Source organism: Phytophthora parasitica (genome assembly GCF_000247585.1).
Source record: "Phytophthora parasitica INRA-310 unplaced genomic scaffold supercont2.62, whole genome shotgun sequence".
NCBI lineage: Eukaryota > Oomycota > Peronosporomycetes > Peronosporales > Peronosporaceae > Phytophthora > Phytophthora nicotianae.
Window position 1 is genome coordinate 352,647 of NW_008649048.1, and position 9,738 is coordinate 362,384.

The 9,738-nt window shown below is 48.6% G+C and overlaps 5 protein-coding genes across 6 annotated transcripts; 2 read left to right on the forward strand and 3 right to left on the reverse strand.

Annotated features, from left to right (window-relative positions):
- Positions 1–21: 21 nt before the first annotated feature.
- PPTG_16935 (hypothetical protein) lies at positions 22–940 on the reverse strand. Its single transcript, XM_008914686.1, has 2 exons — positions 328–940; positions 22–186 (listed from the first exon to the last, which is right to left on the reverse strand). The coding sequence occupies exon 1, from the start codon at positions 738–740 to the stop codon at positions 501–503; it is 240 nt and encodes a 79-aa protein (XP_008912934.1). The 5' UTR covers positions 741–940; the 3' UTR covers positions 22–186; positions 328–500.
- Positions 941–2,058: 1,118 nt separating this feature from the next.
- Positions 2,059–3,623, forward strand: PPTG_16936 (hypothetical protein; the record flags this gene model as incomplete). The annotated part of the gene is made up of 1 exon (XM_008914687.1): positions 2,059–3,623. A coding segment is annotated over one exon (1,508 nt), but the record flags the coding sequence as incomplete, so codon positions are not given.
- Positions 3,523–5,295, reverse strand: PPTG_16937 (hypothetical protein). Its single transcript, XM_008914688.1, has 2 exons — positions 4,746–5,295; positions 3,523–4,676 (listed from the first exon to the last, which is right to left on the reverse strand). Exons 1-2 carry the CDS (start codon positions 5,262–5,264, stop codon positions 3,843–3,845), a joined length of 1,353 nt encoding a protein of 450 aa, XP_008912936.1. The 5' UTR covers positions 5,265–5,295; the 3' UTR covers positions 3,523–3,842.
- Positions 5,279–7,734, reverse strand: PPTG_16938. Of its 2 annotated transcripts, XM_008914689.1 has the most exons (4): positions 6,848–7,734; positions 6,193–6,783; positions 6,059–6,132; positions 5,279–5,988 (listed from the first exon to the last, which is right to left on the reverse strand). In XM_008914689.1, the coding sequence occupies exons 1-4, from the start codon at positions 7,712–7,714 to the stop codon at positions 5,418–5,420; spliced, it is 2,103 nt and encodes a 700-aa protein (XP_008912937.1). In that variant the 5' UTR covers positions 7,715–7,734; the 3' UTR covers positions 5,279–5,417. The 2 variants fall into 2 exon arrangements, with proteins under 2 accessions (XP_008912937.1, XP_008912938.1); XM_008914690.1 differs by having other exon boundaries at positions 6,059–6,783.
- Positions 7,735–8,184: 450 nt separating this feature from the next.
- PPTG_16939 (hypothetical protein) lies at positions 8,185–9,738 on the forward strand. Its single transcript, XM_008914691.1, has one exon. The coding sequence runs from the start codon at positions 8,237–8,239 to the stop codon at positions 9,569–9,571; it is 1,335 nt and encodes a 444-aa protein (XP_008912939.1). The 5' UTR covers positions 8,185–8,236; the 3' UTR covers positions 9,572–9,738.

A 9,738-nucleotide genomic window follows, 5' to 3' on the forward strand; every position in this document is an offset into this window, starting at 1 on the left:
AATGTGAGTTCACGAACCGAATTTGCGATCAATATTCATTAAACTTAACGTATACTGTACGTCTGTGGCTAAGCTGTACTTTTGTCGATCACACGGATGTAAAGTAAAGCAGCAATTCAACGATTTCGGGTGCCGGTTTTCTTCCGTGCCATACGCATTATCAGTCACTTCAAACCGTATTCAAATCTGTAGAAGTGGACCCCGACATAGCGTAAATAGATACAGATAGCCGGAGTTTAGAATTCTTTCATCACTGCCATTGCATATAGAAGCACAAAGCAATTTCACAACACTGGCGTGGTCGCTCCTGGCCACTGCTTCACGCACCTTAACTACGTTTGATAGATCATTTTTGTCAAGCAGCATTTTTAACCACCTCTGTATGTTCATTCATAGCGGCGGCTACGAGAGATCCACGGACGGTGTTCACATCCACTCGACGCATCAACTGCTGTACCAGCTCGGTTAGTCCTTTCGCTGCGGCGTCAGTGAAGAGATATTCATACGCTTTCAGTTCGCATTTCTCGACAATCGAGCTCGACAATCGAGCTCAACACATCCGTATTCGCAATGGACGAGAGTTGCAGTACCGCTTCTTCCTTTGTTCGGTTATTGCTGTAGTTGATCAATGTCTCCATCACTTCCATGCGTCCATCCTTTGCTGCTCGTACCATCGCACCAACCTTGAACGTATCCACTCTGTAAGACTCTCCACTTTTGGCTGCAAGCACCTTTACCATGGCCAAATCGTTTCTACTTGCTGCAGTATTTAGCGCTCGAGCTGCGTCGTGGAAACTTGATCTCTTGACCAGCAGCTTTGCCGTCTTGGCATCACCACAAAGGGCTACATTTTCTAATGCTATGCCAATAGTTGACAAAATACTTGAGTCGCTGGAGTGAAGCAGGAATCCCACGACTTCGTACTGCCGGTTTTCAACTGCTAGAATCAGCGCAGGTCCAATTGATACAAAGGAAAATCGTTCCACTAGCGCCTTCACTATTGCAGTCCAACCTCTTTTAGCTGCAGAACGTATAGCACTGTTGATAAGAATTTGGGTCATTAGGCGCGCCTTGTTTTCGATCGGAGATCTAAGACCCAACCCGTCTCCATTCCATCGCTTTCAGGGAATTTGTCGATAATCCGTTTGGCCACTTCGTATTGAGCGCTCTCGACTACCATTAGCAGCACTTTCGCCACTACTGTTTTTTTTTTTTTTTTAAATGGGTCCCTAATTAAAAACAGTTCCATCGCACTTGTTTGACCCCATTTTGCTGCAGAGCGAAGGGCATTGCAAGCACCAAATTCATTACACCTTGATAGCAGTAACTTGATGACGTCAGTATGTCCATAGCGTGTTGCCTTTTTAGGGCAGTATTCCTAACGGCAAGGTTCCAACTGTAGCCATAAGCAATGAATAACGCCAGCACCTCAACATTTCCATTTGTCGCTGATAACGAAAGCATCAGTTGTTTTGCCAGGTAAGAGCGCCTTGATAGAGCCAACTTGCCCATTTGCAGCCGCTGACTCGATAGCGAGGTCAACACGACGCCGATGCACTTGAGGGCGTAAAAGTCTCACGATTTCTATATGCCCGTTCTCGGCTGCAGCAGTCAAACAATTTGCTGGAGATGAATGCTGTGAATAGTGCTGGGTGAGCCAGGTAAAAGCCTGCAAGTGACCGTTAGCTGCCGCTCTGGTGAACGCAAGAGCTGAGAAACCCTCGTTTCGGCTCGAATGGAGCCATTCCATAATGGCTACCTGTCCTTTAGCTGCAGCTCTATCCATGGCTCCAAACTCGAGAATCGCCGAAGCGATGAACGACATGCCGAAGGTCATTGTACACTGCTGAATCAATGGTGACGGGGAGAAGGTACTCATTGACCAGCTCGGAGATGTGCGAGATCGCTTGGAGATCAGGTGGCAACGTGAGCGAGACACACTGCAATGGATACACTGCGGTAACAAAATTATAGGTTATAACCTACATCCCATAAACGAGGCATTTAGTACAATCTATAAATTGGTTGTAGCTATTTATTCTTGCCATTTTTGTTCAAGCATGATTGACGCCTCGGTTGTGGCGCCGCTTCCCTTCGTGCTGGGCTTCTGCTCGCTGTCGGAGCTGCAGCGGCTGTCCCAGGTCTCACGCGACGTGTCCAGTATCTGCGAGCTTGAGTGGCGTCTGCGCACCATCGAGCGCTTCGGAGAACTGCGCTTTGCCACGAGCCATTGGCGGCGCTGCTTCCTGTTGCGCTCTCAGTTCCGTCGCAAGGCCGTGGATCAAGTCACAGCCCGGGTTTATCTTATGAATAACCGGGGGGAGACCCGCTTCTTTCCTATCGAGAGAGGTACTCCCCTCATGTGCTCCAGGGAGAGAGCTGTGGTTTATAACCGTTGCAAGCGGATGTTCGACCTCTCATTAAGAATAAACAGATCCATCCAGGAGATCTCGACTTTGATCGGTATGGTGTCCGTGGACGAAGCGAGAGGCCTTTTAAACGAACATATCAGCCTCATGGCGTCCGTAGCAGCCCTCAGAGGCTCGCTAAACTTCGAGAGCGAGCTATTCCAGATCTTCCCAGCCCCAGTATTACTGGACACCAACTCCTTATTAAGGGTAACCCACAAATTTCAAGATGAAGAAGACGAGGAATTTCTACAATCATCACTGATGATGATGCAGGTCTGGGCTTCAATTGACGGGGTTATCTATCGTCCGTTAGCGCCACCCTCTACGATTCAAGAAACTCCAGATCGAGTTCAACAGGTTGGAGAAAATGTAGAGGAGACGGCCACATACGCGTCGTTAAAACTGCACGAATTGTCTGGGATGACGATTAGTATTGACGACAATACGCTGAGATACAGACTGCAAAGGGATGAACTGTGTGTCAACGCCTTGGTCAGCAACACGTACTTGCTGTATTTATTCAACCCACTCCAGTATCGACCGCTGGATTGGACATTTGACGCGATGTTACAAGTTGGAGATGCGAGATATATACTACCTGTCCAGAGAGAAGGAGTGTTCCTGAATACCACGTCGTACGCGCTGAGAGTGTTTCTATCGTATGGGAAACTACCGGAAAATCCTCCGTCGAACCAAGAACAGAGTGTAGTTACAGAGTCAGCTACATCAACTGGAGCTCGTGGAGCTGAAGACAGTGACCCATTGGAAATTCCGTACGATGGACAGCGCGAGATTTTTGCGTTCCACTTGACAGCTACTAACCGGATTTCGAAGAAAACGTACGTCATTGCGTCGAAAGCGACTTGTTTGTCGCTGTTGCCATCGAATGGTACGGCTGTTGAGCGACGTCTACGGCAAATGAGTATCGAATCGACGTCGACCTTGTCGGATGAAGAAGCGGATGAAAATGACACCAACACGACGTCGGTACCGCCACTGGAACGGCATGTGCACCTCCCGTTTGACGCTATGATCTGCTATTGCTTCGCTCCAAGCTGCCGTCTGCAATATGTGGAATTTGCAATTGGTTTTGAGCCATTAATGCACCTCCTTGGCGTTACTCACTTCCTCCCCGATACTGTGGCTGCCTGCTGATATTTTCTTATTGATATTTATGAAAAAAATAAAAATGTGAAGCATTTTTTAACGGTGTTTTTAGCTGTGTTTCTTCGTGTGAACTGTACGTTGGCGTCTGTGTCTGTAGACAAGAAGAGCAATTACAGTAATCACCACAACTGCTGCAGTACCAGTATATTTCTTGGCCTTCTTGAACACACGCATCATAATGCGAACAGGGATCGGTGGCGGATAATACGGAGTAACCGGCGGGGTACGTTCCGGATGACACGTATCGAACTCGACCAGTTTACCTTAGTAGATATTCATACCCCTGTAGTAAAGACAAACGCGTCCATCCTTGCCTCCTTCGTCCGTGACATCCATTACAGCGTACTGACCCGAGCCAGGGAAAGCACCATGACTATATGGACCTCCCTTAATCGATCCCGGACGTCCCAACGCTGCAGAGTGGAGTACCGTGAGATTTCCTGGACTGTGGCTACCGTCATCCACTGCCAACATGTGTGCGTCCCCACTCACGATCACAATGGGTACCCATTTATTGAGACCATGGGCTTTAATAAAATTCACGAGCTCTTGTTGTTCGTGTACGAAATGTCCCCATTTCCGCTCGTCGTCCAGCCACGGCATGGTATTGACCCAAATTATGAGTCGAATAGTTGGGTCACTCGTCGCACGGACGAGTTCACTCTTAAACCACGCTTTTTGCTTCTTACCCAGCACGGTCTTAGTAGGTGCAGCAGGTGCGGTATTTGGAGTTCTAGCAGAGCGTAAATCGGTAAGGAGATAGCGAACTCGACCGATAGTGAAGGCTTGGTGCACCGTATTTGAGCGTGAGCGTCCTCCAATTAGAGGATAATGAGGCACAAATTCATGATACGCTTGAACCGACGCGTTTCGTCCAGGTGCAGTTGAATCGCTGTTATCCGGACCAAAGTCGTGGTCATCCCACATGTATACGAACGGCATGTCCATTGCTAGCATTGCTCGGCCCACTGGAGATGCAAATATCGAGTCGTATCCATCTCGAAATGCCGCCACATTGTTCACGACTAAATTGTGGTAGTGTAGATCTCCCGTATGCATGAAAAAGAGCGCCTTCTCTTTCTTAATCTCCTCAAAAACCTACAATAAAAAGAAATATATCTCAATTAGAATAGTAGTTAGATGGGATTTCCCAATACTATAGCTTACCGTTGGATCTGACGCCTCATCGGCACATGAGGCGAAAGCTACGCGATAGTTGAATGGGGTTCCTTCCTCTCGAGGCGTCGTGAAGCTTCCAGACCTCGCAGTTTCTCCGGTTTTGAGTAAAGTCAATTCATACCGATACTTCCTATCACTATGTGGGAGGTCCGAGAGGGTACACTCCTTGACGTTGGGGGTCTCGTAAGACGCGGGACTTCTCACCTCTCCCTCCCCAGCCTCACCACCGTCTACGTCTGAGCATGTTGCAATCGAGGAATGAGGTTTCTCACCTTTCAGCAGTTCTGGAAACGCGTATAGCACAAAGTCGGAATTGGCACAAGTGGAACCCTCGCGTAACCCAATCTTGAACGTAATGGAACGAGACGTCAATGCACCGCTCCACAGCCACAACACATCGGCCGGTTGACAGGGATCTCCTGCAGCTTGTGATGATAGAGAGAGGAGCGCCAAGACGGTTGTGGACAGCAAGACGAGCGTCGTGAGGAACCCCCTGGGCCGCACCATCTTTGACTTGAGTATCAGGAAATTATTGAACACGTAACTAGGGTACATTTTCTTTTATGTTGCTGTAATGTTGCACAATCTGTAGCCATGTCAAAAAAGTAGCCATCTCACAATATTTTCTTCATGGCTACATCTGGACTCGAAAACACGTTGTTATTTGCAATACTCGTTCAAGAACGTAAAATGCGACGCCACTTCATTCACCGGTAGACGCAGTTGTGTGGCCAGAGCCTCAACCTTGCTGCGGTTCGTTGTATCTTGTGTCTCACTCGTAGCCGAAAGTATCCGCAGAGCATCAGTATGATTGTGGCACCAGATCTGAGCCTTCTCCGCAATACTCCGCAGCTCTTGACGACTACGTTCGAGTTGTTTTGCTGTCGGTGGCTGCTGTTCCTGACTCAATCGCACATTCGCTTGTTCCCTTGGCGAGTAATTTTTCTTAATGAACGGATGTTCAAGAAGACGAGCTGCAGGAGGGCGATACATCGGATTTTTCTGTAGACATTGGTCCAGAAAATCACAGAGTTCTGGAGAGAAATGGTCACCATAGTCTTGAAGTCGTGGAGATGGCTGCTCTTGTACAGCATGAACCACGCCCCAGTAGCCATCTTTAGTCGGAACGGGTAGCTTTCCGATGGCACAGGTCATCACAGCTAACCCGAAAGACCAAATATCTGACGGGTACGAGTACATGCCTCCGCTTATCCGCTCAGGCGCCATGTACCTGACAATAAGAAAAAAATGTACCCATGTTAGTACAATAAAACAACGAAGCCATCTACGGAAGTACTGACAATAATGTGCCAGTGAACGTAGTTGCCTTGGCTAAAGTGCTCTCAAGATCACGGGAGATGCCGAAGTCCGATATCTACATACAATAGGAGGCGTTATAAGCGAATCTTAGATCCACAAAAAATCTCTGACTCACCTTGACTTGTCCTTGATGGTTAATGAGCATGTTGCTGAGCTTGATATCGCGATGCAGCTGGTGATGTTCATGTAGAAATGCCAGTCCTTTTAAGCCACATGCTGCAACATTTGCGATCTCTTTCTCTGTCAAACACCCACTTCCTTCACTGGCAGATTGGACGTAGTCTTCCAGCGAGCCTCCATCCATGTACTCGAGCACAATTGATACAGAGCCTATCTCGGGGTTTGTATACGCATCATAGAAAACTACAAGTTCTTCACATGCTGCTTGTGTGGCTGATGATGTTGCCGCGAACGTGGATGGAAATGTGGCAGTAGCAAGCGGGACGAAATTCACGTACAGAGACTTGAGCTCACGCACCATTTGGTGACGCTTCTTCTGGTCGTACACGCGGATGACCTTGACAGCCACCAGTCTAAATGTTGGCATGTATAGCGCCTTGTATACTTTGCCACCAGCTCCATGTCCTAACTCTTCCAGTATAAGCAGGTAGTCTTTTGTGCTGATCGACTCAGTAGTTGACGCAGGTTTAGCTCCGCTTGAATGCTGCTTTGGGTTTGAGAAGGGCGCATTAGCGATACCCCGTGTCTGCAATACACACGCCAAATAGTTAGTTTAACGTAACATATAAACTCAGTTTTATATCGCTTACGTCGATCTCGAAGCCTTGCGTCTGCAGCCTCCCTGTGGCTGAGAAGTCAAACGATGCTGCCACTGTCTTCTCCTCCTTTTTGACCTGTGCCATATCCAGTCCCAGTGATCCAGAGTTCTGCCTTCCAGAAGTCCTCTTTGGAGCTGTGAAAACCGAGCGGTCATCTTCACTCACTTCGATCTTCAACTGTCCCAATCCCCGTCGAGAAGGTGGTTTTGCTGCCGCTGGCTCAACATCAACACGCAAGCCCAGTCCAATACGACGCACAGAGCTGCTGGTGCGTTGAATGGGTGGTGAAGGGGTCGGTAGTAGCGTCATCTTCCCCTCAGAAGCCGGGCTTTTCGCCAAACTCTGGATCTTCTGCACCTCCCTCTGCAGCTTCTTCTTGTGGCCACGACTAACCCCCGTTGCAGCATCCAGAAACTTTTCCAGGCCTCCAGGAGATAGTAAAGTTGCTCCAGTTATTGCTTGATCCCGTGCCTCCTCCACGAACAGCTTTAGATCGTGGGCTTCGAGCCATTCGCACACGTCGTCGTTTTTCCAGTTTGCAGTAGCATTTTCAGCTTTCTCTTGGATTTCTTCAAGTTCTGGTGCTTCGACACGTTTCCTTGTAGTCCGCACGCGCTGGTGCAATTGCAGTTTCCCTTTACGGTGCCTGTGGACGTCACACTGAGAACAATACACCAGACCGCAGTCGTCGCAGCTCAGTTGAGCTGCTCGCTGCTCGCATTCATCACACTCCGAGGGCTGAGAAGTAGCCTTCGGGTCCATAGACTGGTTGTCGTGCAGATCCAGTGCCAAAAGCTTGTCCATTCCCGCCACGGAGCCGTACAAATACGCGTCTGACGAGGACACAGGCACCTTCATGTGGTACAATAAGAAGAAAGTGATGTAGTCACTTCAACTTGATGTAAGATACACAGAATATCCATTTTCCGTGCTGACAATTCTTTCCGTGTACAACTTTCGTAGAAAATGTCTTTGCCGTTGGATGGCATTCAGACGAAAAAAAACCATTAAAATTTTAATGGGTTATTTTCGTCTGAATGCCATCCAAGCATATATTATTACAACCCAAAATTGGACTATTTTGAGTTGGCTCCGAATAACCCAAATAAACCATGCCGTTGGATGGCATTCAGACGAAAAAAAAACCATTAAAATTTTAATGGGTTGTTTTTTCGTCATGCCATCCCGGCCAATCGAAATGCTCCTTTCCAAGGAGCACCGAAATTTGTGGAAGGTACGGCTTCCGTCACGATATTTTTTTCTTTCCATACGGTTTTCGCTAACTCCCAGCTTGAATTTGAATTTTTATGTACACTACATAACGTTCTGTGACATAATCAACCTCGCCTATCATTGTGACCGTACGGATACACCCAAGAAATGCTGCTCGGCCTGCTGGCGACGATGATTTCTGCCGGGCCCCATGCGGCCTACGAGGATGAAATCTACTTCGCAACTGCTGCTCCGTCGTCTTCGCTGTCTCCTCGCGGATTCTGGACACTACTGGGCGTCGTGATTGTCGTTCTATTGGTATTTTCCTTCCTTCTGGCAAATGTCGTCGCCTGGTGCATGCAACTGCGTCGCGAGCGCCGCATTCAGCGTAAAACGGAGGAATTAGCAGCTAAGTCCAAGGAAGCCGGGGCTCCATCCGTGCCTGTGACCATTCTAACAGGCTTTTTAGGCGCCGGGAAGACCACGCTCCTCAATCGGATTCTCCTAACCGAGGACAAGCTGCCTTACAAGATTATGGTGCTGGAGAACGAACTAGGTGCCGTCAGCATCGACCACACACTGTTAGAGGCTGGGGGTAAGGAGAAGGACGGGATTTACGTGTTGCAGAATGGCTGCATGTGCTGTACTGCTCGAGGTGGCAAAGGGAAGGGCGGAGACGAGCTGGAACGTATCCTGGACTATCTACTGCAGTTGGTGCAAGAGCAGAGCTTCGACTACCTTATAGTGGAGACCACAGGTCTGGCAGACCCGGGGCCTATTATTGAGACCTTCTTGAGACTCAGAGCGTCGAGATTTAGACTCGACGCTATTGTCACGATGGTGGATGCCAAGGCAACGCAGAGATACTGGAAGCAGAATGAAAGGTATGAATTCCCTATTGAACTCCAACGACAGGCATTGTATGCGGACATTATCGTGATGAACAAGGTGGATGTGGCTACCAAGGACGAATGTAAGAGACTGGAGAAGGCACTAACGGAGATTAACGAGGAAGCCACGGTTTGTAGCTGCGTGAAGGCTGATATCGACTTGGGCAAGATCTTGAATGTCAAGACGTTCGATGCAGTGCGCTTCAATGCGCAGAGCGATGCAGCTAATGGAGTCAAGCGAAGTGTGAAGGCACGTGGGCAACATACAGGAGGCATTAGCACGGTGCACTTCGAAGTCGAACGCGACGTGGACGTTGCTGCGTTTGGCGAGTGGCTTTCTGAAGTGGTCACTCGATATGTGAAGGGAGCAGACGTGTTACGTGTGAAAGGTGTACTTTCAGTTGCTGGAGACGCTGAAGACCGCAGATGCATCGTACAAGGTGTACTGGACACGTATACTATCGCTCCTGGGTTACCCTGGGAAGCTGGAGAGCAGCGAGTCTCGCGTTTAGTGCTCATCGGTCAGGGGCTCGACCGTGATGAGCTAGAGCGCGGCTTCCAGAATTGCCTTGTCGATAACAGCGCTGGCAGTGAGACCAAGAAGGAGCGGTGAATCGGTTAGGAAGAGTTTTTTTGTTGGAGGTGGTTATCGCAACGGAGGCAATGACTACAACTTGAAGATGAACCTGGTATTGATCTCCACCTCCAGCAATCGAATTTATCAGTCAATTTAGCTTATCCCGCACTGTCAAATTCGCAGCTAGAAAAGAAAAACTACAG

Coding starts and splice junctions, on each gene's coding strand:
- PPTG_16935 (XM_008914686.1), bottom strand. CDS start 740: ATGGTAAAGGTGCTTGCAGCCAAAAGTGGAGAGTCTTACAGAGTGGAT.
- PPTG_16937 (XM_008914688.1), bottom strand. CDS start 5,264: ATGGTGCGGCCCAGGGGGTTCCTCACGACGCTCGTCTTGCTGTCCACA. Junction 4,677..4,745: donor ATGAGGCGTCAGATCCAACG/GTAAGCTATAGT, acceptor TTTTTATTGTAG/GTTTTTGAGGAGATTAAGAA.
- PPTG_16938 (XM_008914689.1), bottom strand. CDS start 7,714: ATGAAGGTGCCTGTGTCCTCGTCAGACGCGTATTTGTACGGCTCCGTG. Junction 6,784..6,847: donor CGCAAGGCTTCGAGATCGAC/GTAAGCGATATA, acceptor TGTGTATTGCAG/ACACGGGGTATCGCTAATGC. Junction 6,133..6,192: donor ACCATCAAGGACAAGTCAAG/GTGAGTCAGAGA, acceptor TATTGTATGTAG/ATATCGGACTTCGGCATCTC.
- PPTG_16939 (XM_008914691.1), top strand. CDS start 8,237: ATGCTGCTCGGCCTGCTGGCGACGATGATTTCTGCCGGGCCCCATGCG.